Source organism: Lissotriton helveticus, chromosome 8 (genome assembly GCF_964261635.1).
Source record: "Lissotriton helveticus chromosome 8, aLisHel1.1, whole genome shotgun sequence".
NCBI lineage: Eukaryota > Metazoa > Chordata > Amphibia > Caudata > Salamandridae > Lissotriton > Lissotriton helveticus.
In genome coordinates this window covers 848,377,352-848,403,177 of record NC_136069.1, presented here as the reverse complement: position 1 = coordinate 848,403,177, position 25,826 = coordinate 848,377,352, and the positions used below count along the sequence as shown (strand labels likewise).

The following is a 25,826-nucleotide window of genomic DNA, read 5'->3' as shown; positions in this document are numbered from 1 at the left end:
GCTGGCCGGCAGGGAATTGAGGCTGGTGGTTTGGTGGGGCTGAGTGCGCTTCACAGAGGGCCCAATGCAGTAAGTGGGACTGGACAGACCGAGGTTGCGGCGGTGTGAGTGGGGCCTGCAACACGCGAACGGTGACTTGCGGACCGTGAGGTGCCAGACGTGTGGGTCTGGGGCCCTAGTACGCTCCTGAGAGTGGGTGGCGGAGCGGCCTGGACGGGGCCCGGTGGACATAGTCGGATAAGTTAGTTCCACAAGTGCAGCGAGGGCCCACGGTGGGTGCCCTACTGTTGTTGGGGTGTCGGCCGAGCGGGGCCCAGCGGAGAGACCAGTGTACGGGCCGTGGAGTGGAGCTCAGCCAGAGACAGTGAGTGGCGCGGAGGGTGATTGCACTATGGGTCACAAACGACCTTTAACTCAGAGCTGAACGAACTCAATGGATAATTACACCGTCAATGTGGACAGAGAGGAGGCCCCGCGAAGTGAACGCATGCAGGGCGAGGTGGCAGGAGGTGGAGCCCAAACTTGGCTCAATGACGGAAGAGGTCAGACTTTAGCAAAATGTTGGATAAGGTGTCGGAGGCTGAGAGCGGTATAGGCAGCCTACAATCAAAGACGAAAAGGCTCGAGGAGCAGGTTGCCGCGCTCACAAGGAATAAGGCAGACATCGCCGCCCGCCTCGAGTATCAGGAGGGCCGGGCGAGGCGCAACAATGTCCGCATCGTGGGGGTCCCGGAGGGACTCGAGGGCCCCTCCATGGACTACTTTGTTGAGGACCTGATACTCAACCACCTCAAGCCGAAGCGCCTCTCCAATTTCTTCTCGGTTGAGAGCGCCCACCGGGCGCTGGGGGAGGGGGGGGGGCGGGAGCCCCCCACGTACCATCATAGCGCGGATCCTGAACTATTGCGATGCCATCCTGCAGGCAGAGGGTGTCCGGCGATCTGCAGCTCGAGAATGCCACCGTCCGTTTCTTCGCGGACTTCACGTTGCAAGTGCAGCGTCAACGCAGGTCATTTGATGGAGTGAAATGGGCCCTTAGAGATCATGGAGTGAAGTACATTAGGCTGTTTCCGGCACGCCTAAAGGTCATCGATGGGGAGAAGACGTACTTCTTTGATTCATCGGAGGAGGCGAGCGACTGGATGGAAGGATGGCGGACTGTGGGCCGCCAAGGCGGATCGCAATGCTCGTCCCAGCACAACAAGGACCAGGGGGCCCGGACTAGCACCACCCAGTCACAAGATCTTCCTCGGACAGGACACTCATCTGAAGTGATAGAACTGAGCAGCATTGTGTGAGAGGGGCCTGGCCACCGGAGGTAAGAGGGTGGCTTGCCCGGGGGGTCCCAACCTCTCGATGTCTGTGGGGTATGGGGCTGAAGATCCGTGGAGGTCTGCGACTTTGGAGGCCTTGGACTGTTGCGGAGCCATATGACTGACTTCCAGAGACTTCGGTACAATGTTTAAAGTTGGGGAGGTGTGGGGGGGGGGCTGTTTAGCAAAACTTTCCAGGGGGGTGTGTACTCCGTTTCTACATTATGACCTCTTTGGCGGTTTCAGCCTCGTGTTCCCTGATTTTATTGTTTGTGGGGTTATGGGGCGACAGGCACTCTGCGTATTACGATGGTGGGTGGTTGGGGGGCCCACTGAGCAGGGTGGGAGGTATGGTTGGGGGGGGGGAGGGGAGGGATGTGCTGGAGAATGGGCGGCCGGACAACAGCGCCCCCACGCTGCCTAGACCAGCCTCGAGAGCGTTGCACAGAGTGACACCTGATATGTTGGAGCAGGCGCTCACGGAACATCCCTGCCACCTCTCGGGGGGATCTGGAAAGAGACACTGAGGCTCTGCAGCTGTGGTTGACTGAAAGGTTGGAGAATCTTGCCCCTAAGGCAGCCCCCGCTCCACGGTAATACGGCAATCTGCGCCGTGGTTCACGGAGGCGCTGCGTGTGGCTCGCAGCCAATGTAAGGTTGCTGAGCGGGCTTGGCGCCTTCAGTATGACGGGGAGGCTAAAATTGCCTATAGGGCGGTTGTGAAGGCATATCACCGGGATATCCTAGGTATTAAGAAAGAATATCTTGCTAGGAGGATTGAGGCGTCGGCGAACTCCTGTAAGGAGATCTTCACCATTGTGAAGGAGTTCACGACCCCTAGCTCCCACTCACCCCCGCCAGTATCATCGGATGCGTGGGCGTGTGATCTCGCCAGTTTTTTTACCAACAAGATCAAGGCGATTCAGGCCTCCTTCTTGGAGAGCTCGGAGGAGGGTTGCTGCGGCCCCGGGGCGGGACATGGGTTACCGTCCATGCCTGTAGCTGTGCTGTCAGCCTTTCCAGCCGTTTCCAGCGATGCGTCCCGGGTGCTGTTGGCCAGTCTTAAATCAGGCTCGCCACTTGGCCGGGATGGCGGCGGTGGTGAACCCCCTGGTCAACCCTATCCTCAATGCCTCCTTGAGGGAGGGGAGTGTCCCACGCACCTGGAAAAGGGCGATGGTAATCCCCCTCCTGAAAAAGCCTGGTCTTGATGCCGAGGTTCTGGCCAATTATAGGCCAATTTCACTTCTCCCGGCTCTGGCCAAGATCACAGAGAAACATGTCCATGGCGTCTTGTCGAGCTTTTTGGAAGCCAACAATCTGCTCCATCCATCCCAATCCGGATTCCGTCCTAATTTCAGCACGGAAACGGCGCTGTTGGAGGTCTCGGAGATCATCAGGGAGACCTTGGATGTGGGCGGCAAGGCCATGTTAGTCATGTTGGACCTGTCGGCGGCCTTTGACACCGTCCCCCATGAGGCGCTTCTCGCCAGGCTTTATGACATCGGCATTAGGGGGACGGTGTTCAAATGGTTTACATCTTTTCTTGAAGACCGCCGCCAGACGATCTGGGTTTCCCAGAGCTCCGCCGAGATGCCGCCATTGGGAGTCGGGGTTCCACAGGGTTCTGTGTTGAGCCCGTCGTTGTTTAACATCTCCATGTCCCCTTTGGCGGCTGCGGTGGAGGCCTATGGGGCCCAGATCGTGTCCTACGCCGACGACACGCAACTCCTCTTCACATGCGGTAAAGACCAGGCATTTGATGGAGAGAGTATTCGGGGCTGTCTGGGAATGGTCTTCGACTGGTTCCAGCGGAACAGTTTGAAGGCCAACTCCAGTAAGTCGGAGGTCTTATTCTTTGGCTGTGTCACCGACCCTGAATGGCGGCAATGGTGGCCGTCTGACATGTGTCCTCCCGCACAGTCATCACAGGTCGCCAAAAACCTTGGTGTCAAGCTGGACAACAAGCTTTCATTGAGAGCTCATGTCCTTGGGCTGGCCGGCACCTGTTTCGGCATTCTGAAGATGCTCCGCAAGTTTCTACCACTGCTGTCTGTGGAGCATAGGCGCATTACTGTGCAAGCGCTCATTGGATCCAGGTTGGATTACGCCAACGCCCTTTTCCTTGGCCTTCCTGATTATCTGGTCCAGCGCCTGCAGGTGGCACAAAACTCTGCTGCCCGCGCCATTTTTGGCCTGCATAGGCATGCACTAGCTTCTGGGTTGCTGCATACGCTTCACTGGCTGCCTATCCGGAAGCGGATCATGTTTAAATCCCTGACGCTGATGCACAAAGCATTGTTTGGTTTAGGTGCTGGATACCTGCAGCGAAGATTGGCCTTATATCGCCCAGCCCGCTCACTGCGGTCCGAATCTCTCTTTAATGCCGTGGTCCCGCGTGTGAGGAAGGCCCGCACTGGGGGGCGCTCCTTCAGCTTCAAGGCTCCCCAGTTGTGGAACTCGCTTCCGCTGGCGCTACGCAGCACCTCCAATCTGCTTCAGTTCAGGAAGAGCCTGAAGACCTGGCTTTTTAATCTTTAGGCTTTTAATCTTTAGGCTTTTTCTGGTGGGTTTTTCTTTTCTTTCTTTGTATCTGTTGTTCCTTGTGTTATTCTACACCGAGCTGCCTGTGGAAAGCGCCGGGACACTCTTTCAGAGTAGCCGTGCGCTATACAAACTCAATATAACATAACATAACATGTTGTGGGTATGTTTCTGTTTTGCTCCAGGTGTGTGCGTACGGCAGCTAAAATGGGTGGTCCTTGAGCTCCAGCAGGGGATCGAAGGAATCTGGTCATGGAATGTTAATGGGCTGGGCAATTAAATAAAGTGCACACTAATTCTGCAGTATTTGAAATGCCACGGCCCAGACATAGTTTTCCTACAGGAGACTCACCTGAGAGGGAAGACATGCAAGGCGCTAGACCGGTTTAGTTACAAGCTACTAGCCCACTCCGGGTTTTCGTCAGGCTTTAGGGGGTGGGAATTTTAATCCGCACAGCCCTCCCACTGATTGTCACAGGCAAATGGGAGGACTCTGGTTGTTTGGTGACACTGGTAGCCAAATGGGAGGGTTGCGCATTACTGTTGATCTCCTGCTACATTCCACCGGGACTGCATGCCTTGTCATACACGAAATTGGGGTCCCATTTGGCGGAGCTTCCAGGGGGTACTTTGATACTAGGTGGCGACACTAATGCAGTTATGCACTCAGATCTGGACCGCTCGGGGGAGGGACAAGGCCACAGAGGGGAGGCGGGTTTGAGTGGATTTACCTTTGCGTTGGGCCTCATCGACATCTGGCGGGTACATCACCCCACACAAAGGCAGTACACTTTTTACTGGTGGGTGACTTTATGGATTTGTGTATCATGGCCAGGGGGATATCAGATAGATCACCAGTGGGGGTCACTCTCAGGGGGGCGGTTACGACAAGAGCGGCCTATCCGCGGATAGACACATGGCACCTCAAAGACTACTCAATAGTGGACAAACTGCGGGAGGGCTCCCAGCTCTACTTCGAGGAAAATCAGGGCTCGGTCGACTCCCAGGTAATCATATGGGAAGCATTAAAGGTCGTGCTGCGGGGTCAGGCCCAGGGGCTGATTGGTACGAAAAAGAAGGAAGAGGCGCTCCAGATGGTGCAGTTGGAGTGGGAGGTGGAGGAGTTGGAGAGAGGTGTTGGGGGACCCCATCGACGGAGCATAGTCATGAGTTGGCCCTCAAGCAGCGAGAGCTCCGGTCACTGGCGGAGGGTGAGGCACGGGCCTACTGCCTGGCGGTGCAGCATCTGATATATGATGCCGGGGACAAGAGTATGAAGCTGCGGGCGTGGTTGGAACGCCGGGATCAGGAGCGATCCTGGGTCGCGGAGGTGCGCGATGGGGCGGGAACCCTGGTATCGGCAGGGGTGGACATAGCGGAGGCCTTCACCTCATATTATGAGGCGGTGTACACCCCGGTATGCACCAGAACTGAATCTGATTGCGCGGAGTTCTTGCGGGACTTCGCTCTTCCCACGCTCACGGGGGACCAGACTGACAGCCTGGAGAAGGACCTCACAGTCCTGGAATTGTGCGAAGCACTTAACGTGCTCAAAGCTGGGAAGGGGCAGGGGCAGAACGGGCTCCCAGTGGAAATTTACAAACGACAGGCCAGTATAGTGATTGAACTCATGAGGCGCATGTTCCTTGAGGCGCAGCAGGTTGGGGTACTGCCACCGGACCAGTGGGAGGCCACGATAGAGGTAATTCATAAGCCAGGGAAACCGGCAGACTGTTGCTCCTCATACCGACCGATATCGCTCATCAACGTGGAGGCCAAGGTCTTGGCTAATGCCTTAGCGATGCGCCTGCTCACAGTTTTGCCGGACCTGGTACATGTTGACCAGTCGGGATTTATGCCTCATAGGAGTACATAGCATAATTTGCGTAGGCTTTATGGCGTAATGTACATGACGGAGGACGAGGGAGATAGACAAACGGCATTGAATGGTCCTGCAGCGTCTGGGGTTTGGGCCAGTCGTCTGTGGCTGGGTGCGCCTGTTGTATGAAACGCCGGTGGCAAGGGTGAGGGTCCACGGAGTACTATCCCGGGTGTTCCCCCTACGGAGTGGTACAAGGCAGGGGTGCCCATTGTCCCCTCTCCTGTTCGCCCTGGCGCTAGAGTCATTGGCCCACTGGATTAGGAGAGAACAGTCATTCTGGGGCTTGTTGCTTATGGATGACTGGGAAGAGAGTATATCTTTATACGCTGACGATATAGTCCTCTATATGTCTAGAGCCTACCACTCCATGACACAGGCGCTTCACCTTTTTGAATTATTTGGCAGCTACTCTGGCTCCAGGATCAATTGGTCTAAGTCATTGATTTACCCCCTCTTGGGCCCCCCCCCACGGATCGAGTCGCGATGTCCGGCCTTGGTTGTGACTGACGGCTTTAAATACCTCTGAGTGTACGTTACTAGGGACAGGCGGAGTTCTTCGCCAGAAATCTGGAGCCGCTTCTGCTGAGATTGGCGTCCGACGTCGCTCACTGCCCTGCCCCTCACTCTGAAGGGGCGTGCCGCGCTTTTTAAGATGTTGGCGTTGCCGCGTCTCCTGTACATCCTACAAAATTCGCCCTATCCGGTGCCAGACGGAATGTTCCGGCGCATATCCCAGGCCATGAGGACATTGCTATGGGACGGGGGCAACCCGAGAATCACGCTGACAAAGCTTACTAGGTGGGTGTATGATGGGGGGCTGGCCCTACCGGACGTTCGGCTGTATTACAGGGCGTCTCAGCTTCAGGTCATTAACGACTGGGTCTACGCGACGACTTATTCTCATGGGGCAGGACTCAATCTCCTTTGTGCACGAGAGGTTGCCGCGAAGAGGGTACGTTTTTCCACATCCTTTGGGATGTCCGGGCGTGGCACCCTTTTGGTCTAAGGTGGCTCGCACTATGGGAATACTGGTAGGTTCGCCAGTCCCTGTGGAGCCACGGTGGCTCTTATTAATGATTAAAGCTATCTCCTGCTAACTGTACGCTGCTATGCTTTTTATGTACCTGTGAGCAAGGTTAATAAAAAGAATTTTCAAAAAAAAAAAAATGATGGACTGAGATGCAACCCTGAGAAATTGAAAGTGATTTATTCAAGCCTTCAATCCCCCACCTTGTTGTTGTTGTGTCCTGCTCTACCAATATGTCAGAATCTGATAACAATAACTGACTGAACAGAGGTCATCTGTTTACAATCTAGAGAGTGAGTGACATTTTTCGTTGATAACCGATTGTCATATCTGTGTCATAAATGAAGGAAATACACCCCTGAATGACTGTCCCCCCTCCAACGTTTACGGGCCAACTTTGAATATGCGTGGCTAGATGCTTGAAGCTTAGCTGCCACTGGTCCTGGGTATATACTGAACCCCATGGATTATTAGGAGGTTCATCTATTAGCTTGAGGAAAGTCTCTACATCTGTGCTGAAAAAGGTCAAGAACGGAGGCAAGACATTTTGTTGTTTCCAGGGGAGTGGAAAAGAACAGCCCCAGCTCGCAGAAAAAGATTTTTTTTACTGCTGCTGCACCATAAAGAAAAACAAGCATTGAAACTGCAATAGGTCTCGCCTTTGATTAATTTAAAGTTATTTGCTTTTCCTGATTTTATTGTATTCTATCTTTGCATTATTTAGTGTATATTTGGTATATGTTGTAGTTGTGTGTAGTTAGAATTGTTTTGTTAGGCTTTAACTTGATCAAAGGTGAGACCTATTTCATTTTCAATGCTTGTTTATGGTGAATAATCAATTATACAAGTGTACGCTACCGTTGTTTAACTCATCCAGAAGCAATTTTGTGGTTGGACAGATGTTCATTCCCGTAAGGTTCCATAATTCTTTAACTTCTTCTTCATTTACAGAAGAGATGGCGAGAAACCAACATCGCGCACCCGCATCCATCTAGTTGGGAATAATGTTAAGAGCCTCCAGGAACTTGGCTGTTACCATCAGGCTCGATAGCTTGAGCACACCTGCCTGCGCTAAATACAACCCCCTGACTGTACTTTTATATTATTACCCTTTACGGGAGTGAAATGGGGTCTGCGTCGGCACATAGAATTTACACCACATGGCCACTTGCCGACAAACATCAAGCTGCTGTTCGTAAACTAACCCGGAAATGCCGCCAGGAGATTATGCATTGTAGGTTGTGAAGTCCTTTGGAAAACTAGATTACATAGCAAAATGAAATGCTTCACCTGTGCTGTATAACAGGTGCCACAGGCAGATTCCATACTCCTAATTACCAAACCCCAGCCCCCTGAAAAAGACTCACACTTAGGGGCAGATTTATGTTGGGAATGTGCCACTTTTGCGTCACGCAACTGCAGCGTAAACGTGGCGCATCCCTACGACCCATTTACAACATGACGCATCTAGGCAGATGCGTCACGTTGTAAAGCCCTGCGCCACTTGTGGGCGTTCCGGCACAGGGTGGGCGTTCCGGGGCAGGTGCGCCTCGCAAAAGTGGCTGAGTGAAATCTATAAGATTTCACTCAGTCACTTTCAGGCCAATGCTGCGTCAAAACCCTGCGCCTGCTTGAAGCAGGCGTAGGTCTTGACGCAGCATTGTAAAGATGGGGCACCTCCGAGCCTTGCTGGAGCTGCATCGCGCCTGCGACGCAACTCCAGCAATGCGCCACCTTTACGGCACAGATGCGTCACGCATCTGTGCCGTTTTTGCCTCATGGTGCGCCGCATTGTAAATGCGGCGCACCATGGGTGGCGGAGCAGCGGCGCAAAATAACTGGCGCATCTCAGGGGATGCGCCAGTTATCATAAATCTGCCCCTAAATGTCCAGCCACAGAGTAGATGACGACGAGAAATGAAAACAGGAAAAACCTACCGAAGCAGCTGAAATAGGCAAATAATGACCAGGGATCTAGAATGGTGTAGTGGCACACATCTGACTGGCCAAGAAATGTTCAACCTTTAGAAAGGATCTCGAACAATACTATCAGAATGCTTTTCATAATTTTAACACATCTAACATAATGGGGCCAGTATCACCATTCAGGCACAGTAGGCTGGTCTTCACCATGGTGCACCTTAAACTGGGTGCAGAAGGTGCAGACCGGGTCAGGGCTGGACTGGAAACTTAAAACAACCCTGGCAGGAGCCAATCAGGTCACACATGTCCGCCCGGTGGCCGTGACGCGCCAAGCAGCCTTGGCACGCCTACTCTCTTCCTTGTCCATCACCATCATCTCCAGGGGCAGGCGATGTTTGGTCCCAAACAGGTGCTCCACTGCGGGGGGCGGTGGGGGCGGGGGGGAGGCTGCTCCGAAGTACAGTACCGGCTCCCCCTTGCTCCGGTGAGCTACAGTCGTCCAAATTGTCCTACAGCAGCGAGTGAGCTCTAATTACCCGCCACTCAGCCGGCTTTTAACCCAGATTGCACTCATCTACAATTACACTCCAAAGTTAAGCACTTTGCGATATCACACGCAGTGTCACCAACTTCTGTGCCTTGGAATAACAAGCTTTTCTTTTTACAGCTGATAGGACATAAAAGCGGTCTAAAAGTTACTTCAGACATACCAGATTTACCACAATCAATACAATTCCCTACTAGTCTTTCAACTTCCACGTCAATGACAGGCCAACAGTACCACTCTTTAACCCTTCTTTTTGTTTCACTACCCCAGATGACTTTTATGCATATATCTATACATCTTTCAACTAATTTTTTCCAGAGGTACAACAGCCATACTCCTCATCACGCAATCATCACTGGAACTCAACTGGTCCTTCAATTTCCAATGTTTTTTGTCACCTTTTCTTTTCTCTGGCCATCCAACACGGATATATTTTACTTGTAACAAATCCGTATCATTCTCCAAACTCACACGCCATTCTTCCCTTTCTATTCCACTGACTGAATCATTCCAAACTTCAGCAACACTACACTATTCCCAAAAATTCCCTGGAACTGTAGGTACAGGCATGCGGCACAAAGTCTGCAACTCTGTTCCTAACACTTGGTACATACTCCTTGGAGTTGCTTTGCCCATCCCTTTTTTAAGCAAAAAGAACAGAAGGAGGACGGAGGATGCTGAACAATGTAAACATTCATCCCCAGTTACAGATCTGGGTTTAATCATTGTTTGTTTTGCTCACCATGCCACCCCAGTTTGGACTCAGGTACATGCAAATCAGTTTTGACCCTGCTTCTCATGGGAACTGTCGAGCCCGAACTGTCAAGCCAGGTCCTTCCTGGACTGGAAACAAGCATCCTGGGACAGGTTTTGGGGTATCACCCCTTATCAGCCAGGCTAGCTTGAATCCAGATGCACATTGGGCACGGGACGCACGTCTGGGTATACCCTTCGCACTAAGGGCATCAAAGTTAAAAAGAACATAGTATATAGTCCTTGGAGTTGCTTTGTCCAGCACTTTTTAAGTAAGCTCTTTAACAAGAGCTATATGATCAGTTCTTAAACAATACTCAAACCCCAAATGCATTGTCTACATTTCTCTACATCCCACACACAAAGCAGAGTCTCCTTTTCCATCACTGAGTATTTTACTTCCGCTTGAGTCACGGACCTAGATGCAAAACCTACATTGACTTCTGATCAACTATCTTGCTTCTAGGTCAAAATTGCCCCTAAACCGCCATTACTTGCATCCGTGGCTACAATCACATGTAAATGTTGGTCAAATCCTTGCAATGAGGTTGCATCAAAAATATCTTCCTTAATGTCGGCAAACGTATGTTGACATTCCATGTGTCAATTAAATAGTCTTGTTTTTAAGTAGTTGCCGCATTAAAAAGTAATTCTGGTAAAAAAAAAAAAAAAAAAGAATGAATTTAGCATAAAACTCGCCCAATCCCAAGAATGCTCCAAAAATCGTCTTTATTCATGGGTGCTGGTGGTGGTGTTTTTTATGGTCCCGATCCATTTTTAAAGTCCAATTCCCTCACCATTTACCTCTTGTCCTAGTTAAGTTAGTTACACCGTGTCGAGCAAATGTACACTTTTTCAAATATGCAGTCAAACCATTCTCGTGCAGGACATGTAACATTTTCCTTAATGCATCATCATGTTCTGCTCTTGATTTTCCCGTTACTAGAATGTCATCCTGAAAAAACTGTGCATTCTTTAAATAAAATGAACTTGAAACGCTGAACCACGGCTGCAGCTGACATCAACCCAAATGGAACCCTTTGAAACTGGAAGCAGCGAAAACTGTACGAGAAACGCAGTTAAATCGCTAACTTTCTTGTGTAGTGCTACATAGTGATAAGCTGCTTCTAAATCCATAGTGGAAAATCATTTGGTCCCTTTAATTAATGACAACATTTCTTGTATTCTCTGCAATGAAAATTGATCTACAAAAACGCTTGCCGAAGTCCTTTGCACCGCAAATATCTCCTACCATATGTACGCTGACGACACTCAGATCTACATCAAAATCTCATCTCTCTAGGAGATTCTATCCCTGAATGAGGCCCTGAAGATGACCGTCCAATGGCTCTCGTCCAATCAACTAAAACTCAACACAAAGAAAACAGAATTTCTTCTAATTTCCCTCCAAAAACCGACCCTGAGATTCAGATATGGATTAAGGTCATCGCAGCCTTAAATTGCCCACCGACCATTGTGGACTCTGCCAAATCACTGGGAATAACCTTGGATTGCAACTTGAACATGCAAGACCACATCAGCTCGATGGCCAAATCTGCCAGATTCTACCTGAGCTACCTATGGAAACTGAAACCCTTCCTTGACTCTCCCGACCTAAAACTGGCAGCCCAAGCACTAGTCATTTCTAGACTGGAATATGGCTGTTCCACCCTCGCTGGTGTAATCAAGATCTCCCTAGCACCCTTAAAAGCCTGCCTCAATGCGGCTGCCAGACTACTTACCGGCACAAGGACATTTGATCACATTTCTCCACACCTGAAAGCGCTGAACTGGCTTTCTCTCAAGGCCAGAATACAGCTTAAGCTGGCATGCATCACACACAAGGCCTTATACTCAAACTCCCCTGCATATCTTGCACAGAAACTCGTGGTATCTGGAGGAATCAGAAACTCACGGTCCGCCAGAGACCTCCTACTAAAGCCTGCATGCTTTCGAGAAAAGAAAAGAAAAAGAAAAAAAGTATAATCGAGCGTTTGCTGGGGCTGCGCCAAGAATATGGAACCCCCTCCCACCCGCCATCAGAAGAATCCCCTCTCTAGTACGTTTCAAAAAGGAGGCCAAATCCTTCCTTATGGGTAAATTCCTCGTCTAAACCCTGTCCTTCAACCACCACAGAGACTAAACCTGGGGCCTGTTTTCAGCAACTGTAATGTTAACTGTATATTTTATCCTCCCATCCCTCCTGTACTCAGCACTCCCCCACCCTCCCAATTTATGCTATACTCTTGTGATTCCATGCCTCTTGTACAACTCTATGACTCTGTAAAGTGCTCTGACACCCTAACGGGTCAAGTTTGCGCTCTATAAAACACAAAAATAAATAGGTAAATACATTTTCCTTTCTCATGTTCCTCACTATTTCTTTACCTTCTACATACTCTGGCAAAGTGCCCTACAATGTTGTGGTTAGCACATATTTCTTTCAATGAAGGACAAAATGTACTATGGGCATATTGTTCAGAACTCCCACATCTACCAAAATGTATTATTCATAGCATTCTATTTTTTACACTAGAATCCTTCGTATCAAATTCCAATAGTTTGCCAAAACATATACCACTATTCAGCTTCCCAATCATTGCAAACTCTGCATCATCCACCTCTTCTATAGCATAATGCCCTCAACCCAGCTTTTTGTACTACGGCGATAATATCTATCAAAGATGCATCACCATTAACCAGTAAGCAATCCTGAATATTTGAGCCATTTGTGTGCATAATAGTTTGGTCTCTGAAAAACTAATTGTGTAAATTACCAAAATTACACAACAAAGTTAATTTCTCCAAAGAACCCACATAGTCGTCAATCCCTGCTTTCTTTCCTTGCCGACTCTGGAAAAATTCTAAACTGTCTATGGCCGCACACACTTTACGTATAAAGTGTCCATCAAGAACCTAAAGTGTATTGTCAAACACGTTTCCAAACTCAGGGTATCTATGTTTTTTTCTTGATTCGATTGTAGGATTTTAATCCTCCTGGGCCCAAACAATGTTGAATATTTTTTCTTCTTTTTTTCCATTACCATATCATCCTCAATTGTTGACACAATTTAGAAAGTAATCCTTCCATTGTTTGTATTTTATTACATGCTCTGCGTCCAAAACCATAAACGGTTGAGGAGGAGTCAAGTTCCAATTCTGTGTGGCACACATTATACTGAGTGAACTTCCAGGTAAAGGTTATGGCAGTCAAAATACAGAAGACTTATGAAACACAGAAAAAAAAAAAAAGAAAAAAAAAAGAGAGAGAAATGCCCAACTATTAAAATGTCTCCAATCATGGCAATCCAGGAGCATGTCCAGAATGTTAAAGTTGCTAATCGCACTGGCAGTTAAAGGAACTCTCAGCGGAAACAACTAATAAAAAGATATTTTAAAAAAACATTTTGATCAGGGGTGTGGAATTTAATAAAATATCTACTTGTCCATGGGGCAGGTTGCTTCATAAATCTACTTGTCCTGTAACAAAATTCACTTGCCTCTTTGGTGCCATGTAGTGCAGCGACAAATTATGGCAGCAATCTTATTATATAGGAGCTCTAATATAGCCGCTCTGATTATGCCAGGGCTCATACCATAGTAGTGTATGAATGCATGTAATCCCCCTATGTTGCCATGTTTCTGCAGATATACATACCGGGGCTGAAGGTAGTGGTAAGCAATAGTTGCAGGGTTAGAATGTCCTTTTGAGTCTGGGCAAACCTACTAACTTGCATATTTTAAGGGTTTTCAACAATTCTTCTCTAATCTTTTCCCACATTGAGAAATGTTGGAAATTTACTCCTGATAATGGCAGATGTAAACCTTCTTCTAGAGTTAGGGAAAAAAGTGGTTGGAGGGAAAGTGAATTTGCAAACACAGATTTTCGCATGAGCAAATCTACACATGCAAATTTGCTCATGCTAAAATGCAGTTCACAAATATTTTCTAGGAGTACTATTTCTTGTCCTACTTCTGTAAATGCTTGGGAATTCACGAAAGCCGTATAGCTGCACTTCATGCAAGGACATATACCACGGATGCACTTTTGAGAGTTTCTTTAAATGGGCCCCTAATTTGATCTGGTGTTGACCGTGACCTTTTGAGTTTATTTAAATTTTCTCTCTCTGTATCTGCTGGCTTCACTGTGAGTGACAGCATTCTGCTCTTTCACAGGGAGCATATCAGCACACAACGTAGTTTTGTTCAGTGCCAATAACTACTGTGGCAGTGTGTGCTTTTTGAGACCAAAAAACTATTTTTGCTTTTGCCAATGCTTGTTATAATGGTGAAGGCCCGTCAGCTCCCACACCAATACATTTTTACAAAAACCATGCTAAAACAAGGTGCACATTGACAAAACTCAAAAGTTGACCACCAATTTCAAAATCTACTGGCTTTGCCAATGCTGGTTTATTTTTGTTTCCCATAAGGTTACTGAAACTGGTTACAATGATTCCATTATGAATATTTTGGGGACATTCTAGCATGCATCAACATGTGTTTCTAAATGATGCTGCAAAGAAATGGTACCTGAAATTTATAGTAGTTTAGCAAAATGGTTTGTTTTTCCATTAACATTTTATTTTGAAAGCAAAGAATCAACAATCTTGCTTTCAAGCTTCTGCAAACATTTGCATCAAATCAGAGAACATTCTGGGAGCATTATACATAGCCTCATATTTCTAAACTTTGGAAACATGTGTACACATTTTTATACTAGAACCACTGTCAGTAATGCAGTTGGAGCTTACAACATTTACTTACAGCACTCACCCTAATAATAAAGGCTTTCAATTAATGAACCATAAATACAAGTCTGAACATCATTAACATATGGGCAAAAATATTACCTTAACTGCTGACAGTGTCCTTCCCTGATTTATAATATGGAACTGTACACTGGCAGCCAAAGGGTTTGTGCTGCAGGGGGTTGGGCTACTTGTCCCAAGGAAAAAATACACATGAAAACTTGTGGCCCTTGACCCCAAACATAATGTCCTGGGCGTTGGGCTACAGGAACTCCTCATCCCTGTTTTGATCATTGAATAGCATAATTTCATATTCTTTAACACGCTTTAATACAATTCATCAATTGGAAATATTCATAGTTGAACCTATTTTCTTTCCGATTTATAATAAAGAAATGCATACCTGTCAACTCACGCGGTGCCACCGGGTGTCATACGATTTCGGCTCCCTACACACGGCCACCGGGTGAGGAGCCGAAATCAAATGGTCGCAGAGAAAACGAGCTGAAAACCACTGTAAACAGGTGATTTTCATTTCACATTGGGTCTACTACTTCAAGGTCTGCATAAGGCACCTGGAACCTCTTGCCTCACAAAGCCCCGGGGTGATTGCCCTTAACTTTGTCTACCAGTTGCCTTTCCTTTTAAGACGCGGCCGGCCCTGTTGGGTTGTAGGCGGCATGCTGTGTGTAATAGTTGAAAATCTTAATGCCTCGACCTCTTGGTGCAATTGGAATTACTTTCGCCGGCCCGCTGGATTGTAGGCGGTTTGACCTTTCCAATGCTTTTATCCTATCAATAAAAAGATTTAATACTAAACAGGTGATTTTTAGCTTGTTTAGGCAGTAAGTAGCTGATGTCTATTAAAAAGTGTGAAAACATCCCAGGACATCAGCTACAGCCTCAATGACCTTTTTTTTTTTTAGAGGGCGTGGGGGCTTGGTGAGGGGCAGAGACTAGTGCCGCTTAGATAGCTCTCTACCAAAACAGAACAAATAGCCAGTCAGGTTTTACTTTTTATCCTTTGATCACACCCAGCCTATATGTACTGGGTGATCAACTGTTTTATTATACTTCTTCATTTTATTTGACTTTTTCATTTGATTCTTTGCATGTCATAAAAAGCACAGTTATCAGACAATCAAGAATGCATTCAGAAAACAATGTGCGCAATATATACAAGTGTTCAATCTGTACAAAATCAATACTCAAATTTCAGGGACACCAAAAGGACATTCACAAAAAATCAATTAATACAATACAAAACAATAATTTCTAAATAGGCACCAGTCCTTCAAATTAAATATCAGAAGACAGGTGGACAACAGAGTTCAGAAATACTGCCTGCCTATCTTACTAAGCCTACGATTAGATACTTTTAGGATTGCACTACTAGGGGTAGGAAGCGTGGTATTCTTTTAATCCCTAGTTGCACCCTTCTTCTTTGCCACAGGCTCGGGGTCTGTGGCAAAGAATTTAATTTGAAGGACTGGTGCCTATTTAGAAATTATTGTTTTGTATTGTATTAATTGATTATTTGTGAATATCCTTTTGGTGTCCCTGAAATTTGAGTATTGATTTTGTACAGATTGAACACTTGTATATATTGCGCACATTGTTTTCTGAATGCATTCTTGATTGTCTGATAACTGTGCTTTTTAGGACATACAAAGAATCAAATGAAAAAGTAAAAATAAAATGAAAAAATAAAACAAAACAGTTGATCACCCAGTACTTATAGGCTGGGTGTGATCAAAGGATAAAAAGTAAAACCGGACTGGCCATTTGTTCTGTTTTGGTAGATTGAGTGGTCCAAGCCGGTCAGAGACAGGACCCAAACCTCTCTTGTTGCCCTGCTTAGATAGCTCCCAGCACCAGGCCCCACCCCCTCCAAGACCCTGTCCCCTCCTCACACGGTGAAGCTATTTTGTAAGTTGTGGGGTATGGAAATGTGGTGCTGAATAATAATCATACAGGAGAAACAACAAGATGAGACTGTTCTCGAGAAGTGTCAACACCCTAATGGCTGAAGAGAATAAGACACAGAAGGATTGCAACATTTATTCCAACCGTTTATATTAATGCGTATTCCTAGAGTAGATCAACGCTCTCTATTGCTGCCTTTTTTTAATGGTTTTTCCATACCACCTGTCCACATTGAAGCTGAATGCGAATGGTTTTTATTCAGATTCTGAATGCTAATTTTCAACCCTATCTCTCCTGTTGTTGATTGCAGTCGGCACTGCGTGGTTATATTGCTTGGTGAAACTCAATTTATGGTAAGTTCAGCTGATCTTGACGAATGATTCTTTTTTTTTTCCCCCAGAGTTTTACATAGCGCGAGGTATCAGAGTGCTTTACATGAGCACCAGTTGCTTACACAAGGACACATTCATTTTTGTTAGGCACGGGGAGATGAAGTGATTTGCCCAGAATCACTGGATGATGGGCGTCATTGCTGAGACTTGAACCCGGTTCCCCAGCTTTGAGGTCGACCTTCCTATCCATTAGACCACATCCTCTCCATCCTCTTGAGCTTTATGCTTACTCTCACTCCTGACTTTCGAACTTTTCATGGGTTCTTTCTAACGCCCAATTTTGCCCCATTCTTTAGAATAGGGAATTCTATCCTTTATGGAACATGCTGTATTGCGGATTGGCGATTTGTTCTAACCAATATTTCGCTATCAATCCTGTAATTTCATTGATGACTTTACTAATGAAATAAAAAGAAAAACCTACTAAACTTTTAAACGACAATAAAACCCTTAAAACTGATCAAAACCTCTCTTCATCGACTGAACTATAGAGTATTATTGTTATTGTTGATCTTGTAATGTATAGCTCCTGATCTTCCCAAGAACGACAGCAAAGGTCTGTCGCAGAGAAGTGAAAGGAAACTCACACGTGTAAATCTGGTACGGCGATCTACCTTCTTCTGGTGTGAGACAAAGATGTTAAACCATTTTATTTAAAGTAGATTTCTGCTCTAGAATAACCGAGTGATGAACAGACTTGTGTTGGGACTGCAGTAGTTGCATGACCAGAAAAATCCAGTTGTGAAGAACGTGCCGTCAAGAGATGATGAAGAACTATATGATACTAATAAGTTACTAACGCCTTTATCCCAGACACTGTTCTTTAGCTACTTATTAGAGAGCAACCCTAAATGAGGCAGATACAGATCAGTCATAAGCCAATAATAGTTCAAAAGTATCCGATGGCCTTGATGAAGACTCTAGTATATGTGGGCAATACTCAATATTACTAAGCAAATTATGTTTACTAGAAAACAAAGTCTCATTGTTTTCTTACAAAAACTGTACCATTGCCTCAACACGGATTTATTATAAACATTGCATGCGCTGTTTGAAGTTAATGTTCTACCCCACAACCAACCTCCAAGATTAAGACATCCCATTTCGACTATGCCACCAATGAAACACTCAAATCATTGTTTAAACCCTTTCGACTGAAAGATATACACTAGCTATTCCTATTCTCCCACTGTTTCTCACCCGGACTGCCCGCATTGGTACGATATACGGAGATGGTTAGTATGGACGCATGGGTCGCTTTTCTTCCCCCTTTTCTATTAAGACCGTATATTCTCCTTCCATCAGTACATTTCTCAGGAATAGGATAGCCTTCCACGACAATTGCAATTTCACTTTCTTTCTCGATACAGGTGGTGACCATTTCTTTCCAGCGGCGCATTTGGCAGTGACATATTCAATTGCCTCTCCAATATGGTTAACTTTCAAAACCTTGCGTCCAATCCCATCAAATCCAACTCGGGTTAGTCAATATTGAAAGGTAGCCCCACAGAAAGAGCTTGCAACCTGTAATTTTCCACTTAACCGCGTTGCCACGGCGGACATTCCACCATGGTGCTGAAAAAAATTACGCATGCGCAGTCCTCCGCACACGTCCACCGTGACGTCGGGGGGGGGGCGTCCGACGAATGGAAAAGGTTAATAAGCAAATTCTTCTCTATGGGGTGTCCTTTTATCTGGTCTCTTACGCACTTGCATGGATAAAAATAATTGCTGTTGTCGCAATAGTGATAGGTCTGTCCGTCGTGGTCTTACGTACTATTTCTTGTTTACTCTTCATAGTTGGCCGAAACAGTACATATATTGCTCTAGATACATACCCTATGGTTGATGTGGCTCCCATCGCTAGAATAATACATCATTAATAGGCACTTTTAATGGTATAGAAGACCTGGAAATATGTGTTGCTCGGTCGAGAGGAGTGGTTAGGTTTCCCGCTTCGCACCAATTGTAGTAAGTTCTTTCCATTTACACAATGCCACAGGATGGGAGGTCAGGGGTACTTTCTCGTAAGAATGGGTGGGCTTTTCACCACATGTGCACAGGTGAGAGATGCAGGGAGGTTTGTTGCGACTGAGGGTGGGTTTCCCATATTCAGCATGGTGTTGACCTTGCACTAGGTATATCCACGTATAGCACACCTTCCATACACTTTTGATTTTTGGTCTTGTTGGACTCTTATATGGGGAGTCCCGAGTGATTGATATACATCTTCACTAACCTGTGGTATGTTTGCTGATCGCACAACCCTATGTCCCCGACACCATTGTTGGTATGGTGTTGGGAGACAGGATCGTGGATGCCCATGCACAGACTTGATCCACTTTCCTTCATAAGCTTGCCTCGATAATGGTTTCTTAATAGGAATTGGGTAGGTTGCCTTACATGCAAGCATCTGCATTTTGGCTGATAACCCTAGGTTACACATATACGTGGGCTTGAGATTACCTATCTATGTCACACTAATACGGACACTGGTACTATGGAGAACTGGGTCTGCACCCAATCATACCCTCAGCAAATGTTAGTTGGCGTTCTCCCATTCGGAAACCAAAACCAACCATCTGCAGAAGGCTCTGGTGAGGCAAGTATTATGCGCTATAAAACCATGCCATATAAAAGTATACGGGTGCCATAAACCTTCTACGAACAATTAACATTAGAGAGCTAAAATGCATCTGCTGCCAGATACATGAACTGGCCAACTCCACTTAGAAAAAAAGCAATGGGCTCAATATAGTGTCAGAGAAAAAACAGGAGTCAAAATGTCAAACATGACACATTCTTGTAAGACTGTCCTGTGAAAGCTTTCAATAAAGTAGCATTTAAAAAAACTCTCGCGTACATATAGACACTTACAGGGTGTTGGGCTGGGCCCCGGAGCACTCGGGAGAGGACAGATAGCATCTTCCGCATGGAGTGCAACAGTAAGATAGCTGGAGCTTCGGACACAGACTTGTCAGCTCTCCGCCCTTCGGTTGTCCTCCGAGAAAACCCAAGAGCGTAGCCTGGAAGGCAAAATGCAACGCACTCTCAGAAACAGCAAGCAAGAACAGCATTATCAGTAGCCGCCTCAAGCGGTGGTAAGTGGAAATGCGGCCATTTCAAAGGAGCAGTGGGACGCTTTAAGTATACCTGCTCACGAACAATGCTGTATTTTTGACGAAATTGATATAAAAAAGCAGCCAACTGAGGCCATTTTAAGCCGCGAAGCAGCTCAAATTTTGTAGTGAAAAATGTTTAATACACAAAATATATACCTGCTAAATTATTTGTTGTTAAAGCTTTTGTTGTATTGAAGCCCAAAGAAAGAGAAGTCAGATTGTGTTATATACTATTTGAAAAAAATCTGTCTACAATGGTGTTTATCGACTACCAGCACGTTTTTAAGATGGCTGTTGAGTTTTGACCACGAGTTCAGTGTCAGGCAACACTCTTCTGAAGCTTACTTGTCTGCTTTTGAATATTAAGTTACCAATCGACCTTGCAATTTGCAGCCCCTCGTCTGTTTCTAACATTCCAGCTCTCAGCGCCAACATAAAAAGGGAAAACGGACGTGTCAGGGAGAGGACGAAGATAATAAGGTCTGCATCCTGGCGATTATTTTACAGGAAGGTAATAGAGATTACTGTTTGTAACAGACTATTAAGAATTGCGTATGACAACTTTACACTTTTTTTCAAAGGCTACATTTACAGCAAATATACCTATAATTTCTTGTATTACCGCTTATAACGTATCTTGGATTTCATTCGTTCTGTAAATTATTGTATTATACTGAATTTTAAATGTTTGCGATATGTTGCTCCAGTTTCTTTATTTACGTTGAAATTGTATTTGCATCATGGGGAAAATGTGCAATACAAGACGGCCGACTTGTTTGCTGTAGTCTGTCTTCTGTTTCAGTTGGGTTTGAGTCCTTCTCCCCTATTCAGCCAGGGCCACTCGAAGATATCCCGAGACATGCGTGCTTGAAGAGGCTGCAGCTTACACTGCCTTTTATTTATCTATTTTAAAAACCAACACATAAATAAAGGCATTGTCCTTTACAATACCAATAGCTCAAACTCTCATATATGCAAGACCTATTTCATTAATATGGCGCACACTTCAATCATAAGAACCTCAACCCGTGTGGTCACATAGGGAAGTGGGCGGCGAAGAGCTGCTGACAGTAGGCACACGGGCACCATTGTTAAAGTTAAAGCGCAGTATTTGGCGCCGTTGAAAAAAATACGGCTTTTTAAAAGTTGATCTATGCAGCTCAGTGTGCGCATTGAAAAAAAATATTTAACATTTTTAAAAAAGCATTAATATGGCGAGGGACGCCAAACAAAATGCATGTGCTGGTTAAATAAAGAAAGGCGTGCGCTGGATAAAAAACTGTTAAGAGCATGTCCTGCCTGCCGTTATTAAAGAAAACAGTGCAATAATAATATTGTAAGTTGAAGTGCGACGTTGCGGCACTTTATAAAGAAAAGCCCTTTCATATGATGAGGGACTCGTAAAGAAAGGCACGCCATGGTTAAAGAAAGGCGTGCGTTGGTTAAAAAAAAATAAAAGCAGTTGAGAGCATGTCCTGCCTGCAACAGCAAACAGGAGAAAGTCATTAAAGAAAATAGTGTTTGGAGGCTCAAATTAGAGCCTATTGACCGGTGGCAGATTAGCCCAGCACCATGTGACTCTGGGCAATAGCTAGCTTAGTCTTCCCGACGGCCCCCAGCGCCTAGAGACCCTTACGGGTGAATGTGCGCTTTACAAATGTGGATTATTATTGAGTAACAACGCATGTAAGAGGGTCAGTCCCTATGGGAGGTTACAAGATGAAACAAGGCGGTTCTAAGGAGGAACTACTAAGCCTATTGACCAATGAAAAGCCACAGTTTACAAAGGACAATGACAGGTGACAATTAAAAAGATGGGCGGAGCTCCAAGTCCACACCTGAATACAGTATGCCTCGCAGCGCAGGTGCTGCCCAGGCTTGACCTAAAAACCACTAAAAATCCGCTTTTTAGCCCGGCCTTTACTTGCCATTCGTTGTCATCATAATCACTCGTCTTTGCCATAGCCACCAAGTTCACAGATTGCTTTTGGGTGACGTTTCAAGGTACTTTAGAATTGCATTCTATTGTCAAATGTGTGACACTTAGCGTGACGCTTTCTCATGTGTAAAACCAAACAATGAAGTCAAGAAAATATCAAAAATAATACTAAAGCTTCGTGTGATAGTGCACTGTGAGTTTTAGACAGCACATTTACTTTTGGAATGGCCACTAAAAAAAAATTCAGAAACCATTTTACTGATAAACCTACGTAGCATACAAATGATAATATGCGGAAATTGAGCTTCAAAAACTATATTGATTTGGTTTGAGCCTATTAAAATGTTGGTTCCATCACACTTGAGAATTGCAAAAAACATGCTTCAGTGTGCTTTTCAAATTGCTGGTGTATTTAAAAAATGTACAGTTCATTGACATGGATTTAAATGTTGTTGTGTGTTAGGAAAATATTGCATTCCTTTCCCATTCACTGCACCCAGCACTATTATTTCATAGTTCACTTTAGAAAATCCACTAACTTTTTAGTTTGAGAATGAAAAGTAACCACTAAACTCTTTTTAAGAAACTATTTGTTATAAGACACTATAGTGAGAAAATGCTGCCGCTGCTATGGGCCTAGCAAGGCATTAACATGTGCCAGCTCTGCTAAATCACTCCATTCATCATGCTGCTGAGATTGCACTGGTAGGCAAACTCTCTTGCCTCACATTGGCTCTGGTTCTTTTAAGTTCTGGTGATGGAAGAGTCCTCTGGCAGAGCTGAGTCGCAGCCGGAAAACAATATCAGGAAATGCCTGTCATGGCCAGAGGCTACACATATGTCTCAAGTTCCTCTTGTGCATTTGGTGGTATGGCACAGCTGTGTTTCAAGACATTGTCAGCGCCTGCTTATCGTGTGAACACAAGCAATATAACTGCAATGTACCTTTCGCAGGGCCCGGGCTGGCAAGATTTGTAAAGTAAAATCCTGCTTGGGACCAGTCACGCACACCGACTCTCATCAGTCAAGGCTGGCTAAGAGTGCACTGCCAATGAGATGAGAGTCCTGCTGCAAGGACCAGAGGCACCAGCCCCACTCTCTAGCGGTGGGCGTTGCAACAAATGAAGAACAGAATGTATCCAGTGCCCGCCAATGTAAAGGGGCTAATTACAGTGACACTCACCGTTGGGATGGGGCAAATTTCTGGAAAAACAACAACTAGTAACCCTCCCCCCCTGGGTTTAAGTGAGGGCAGTGTCGGCTAATGATCAATCCGGATAGGATGATCTTGTCTTTTAATCGGTGCAGCACTGCTGCGACAGGCAGGCCACGCAATATTGCTGGGTCTCAATGTGACTGAATCATTCAATCAGCCGCTCAGGTCGCTGGCGGTGCCAGTGTGAGTTGCTATGTGCAGTGCTAATGTAGCGCTCCTCCTGGTTTCAGTTTGTGCCTCCCAGCGCCGGTGGTGTCAGGAGGCTTAAAAATATGTTACTACTACATTTTATTGTTGTGATGTTGACCACTTCACTAAAATGCCTTGGTCTGACCCATGATGTGTGGTACATGGCAGGGCTGCTTTGCTGTCTTCTAATTCGGCTGCGCTCACAACATGTCACTTATTGCATCAATTCTTGCTCTTTCTGTGGAGTTTGGACCAAGTACAGATTGATTAAACTTTATTAATGTACCTCCGCTGCTCGCACTGCGATTTAGGCACTATTTCTTTGTGCGGCAATTAGCTGTTGTAACATTGCATTTTTCTGCCCATCCTTGAGAGAATGCGGTGCTTGTCTGGTTGGGCCAGGAACAGCCCATGTCTAAAATCACCCTGGATTTGCAGTGGCCACCATTCCAGTCAACAGAGTGTTCCTAACAGTTCCCCGTGCCACTGCAGCACCTCCTTTGGATTACAATGGCTCTATCTTCTCTCCATCAGCCCTCCAAACAGCCCCCTCACTTGTGCGGGAGGAGGTCCGTATCACTGGTCCTCAAGAGGAAACAAACAGACAGAAGCAGTGATGGCACAGGTGGTTAAAGACCCACACACTGCAGGACTCCCCTTCCACGAGCTTGTGAAAGAAAGCATTGCCCTTCTCCCATGGTATGTGGCCTCTAGGAGGAGCAGTATCCGTCAGACCCTACTGCCCAGCATGGGATGCAATCATTCTGTATCTGAGGAGGCCTCACAGCAGTGTGGACTTTTAAACTCTTTGCAATATAGGTGTAGAAAAGTAGGAAATGCTTTCATAGTTATTCCCACTTTTTGCAGGTGTCACTATATTTTTTTCATTAGTTTGACAGGGACCCTGCTAATCGGGACCCCAGTGATTGTGCATCCTTCCTAAATTGACCGTGGTAAGTACTGGTGTACCTCCACAATTGGCAACTGGTGTACCCTTGTAAGTCCCTAGTATATGGTACTAAGGTACCCAAGATGTCTCAGGGGTCTCCCATGGGCTGCAGCATGTATTGTGCCACCCATGAGACACAACTCAAACTGTGACTACAGGCCTGCCATTGCAGCCTATGTTAGTTGGTGCTAATACCCCTCACAACAGATATATATGTTTTCTCATATCTGAGGTTACTGCACTCTAAAACTATAAGTCACCCCTAAGGCAGGCCGTTCAGTCCCGAAGGCAGGACGCTTGATTGTATTGTATTGTAATTGCATTTATATAGCGCTTACTACCCCTGACGAGGCGTCGAAGCGCTTTTTCGGCGGGTAGCACGCTACTCTGGGACCCACAGAGGATTAGTGTTGAATTAGTATAGTGAAACATGCAACTACATTTTAAGTGGTGGATAGGTTAGTCAGTTATTTGGATTTGGAATGATAGCAGAAGGATAGAGGAGGACAAAGGTTTGTATTTATTTATCGCTCGCTTGTTGACGTATGCTATTCAGGGAGCCTATAAAGGATTAGTGGTGAATTAATAAGGTGAAATATGAGGTCATTTCAGAGGTGGATATTAGTCTATTACTTGGAGTGAGAAGGATAGCGGATGGATAAAAGGGGAAGAAAGATTTGCATTCATATAGCACTTGTTACCCCTGATGGGTGTTGAAGCGCTTTTTTGTCGAGTAGCACGCCACTCCGGAACCCATAAAGTATTAGTCTTGAAAATTAGTATAGTATATATATGAAGTAATTTGAGTAGTAGATATGTTATTCAGTTATTTGGGAAGTATATTAGTATAGTTGAGAAGTGAACATGTTAGTCTGTTAATTTTGATAGAAAAAGGTTAGTGGAGGGATAAAAGAGTGAAGGCTTTTTTTTTAAGTCAACTGATGGAAGGATCATTATATATTTGTTAGTGATAAAAGGTGGACTGTTAGGTGTAATTACAACAGGGAGAGTGTGTCTGAGTGATGTACTAGAAATCCTCAAATTCATTCTCAGGGGTCTTACCAATAAGTAGTCCATTCAAAAGCAGCAAAGAAATCAACAGAGAATCTGAAATATGAAAAGACATCTTTATTACAATTAATTGTGAGGCTACGTTGCCCAGTCACCCCTAAAGCAACTGAACGAGGCAGCCTCCTGAATGGTCTCAGCACAGACCTTTTATACCATTTATTATGCCCTAGGCACACATTTTCTCTTTGAAGTACATTATTGTTGGTCACTCCCAGGACGTGCACACAAAGCACAGTATGATGACAAACCCACTTTCAAGATAAGTCCAGGCCATAAACAATG

At 45.8% G+C, this 25,826-nt stretch overlaps 1 protein-coding gene across 2 annotated transcripts in view; it reads right to left on the bottom strand.

Moving 5' to 3' along the window:
• The window catches only part of LOC144772957 (pyruvate dehydrogenase E1 component subunit alpha, mitochondrial), a 221,110-nt gene extending 200,955 nt beyond the window's left edge, over positions 1-20,155 (bottom strand). Inside the window, exon 1 of one of the 2 annotated variants that reach the window (XM_078657661.1) lies at positions 19,936-20,155. In XM_078657661.1, coding sequence (XP_078513787.1) covers positions 19,936-19,992 — 57 coding nt within the window. In that variant the 5' untranslated portion in view covers positions 19,993-20,155. The remainder of the gene's footprint in view (positions 1-19,935) is intronic. The other variant, XM_078657660.1, reaches the window with a different exon arrangement.
• Between the last annotated feature and the right edge of the window lie 5,671 nt (positions 20,156-25,826).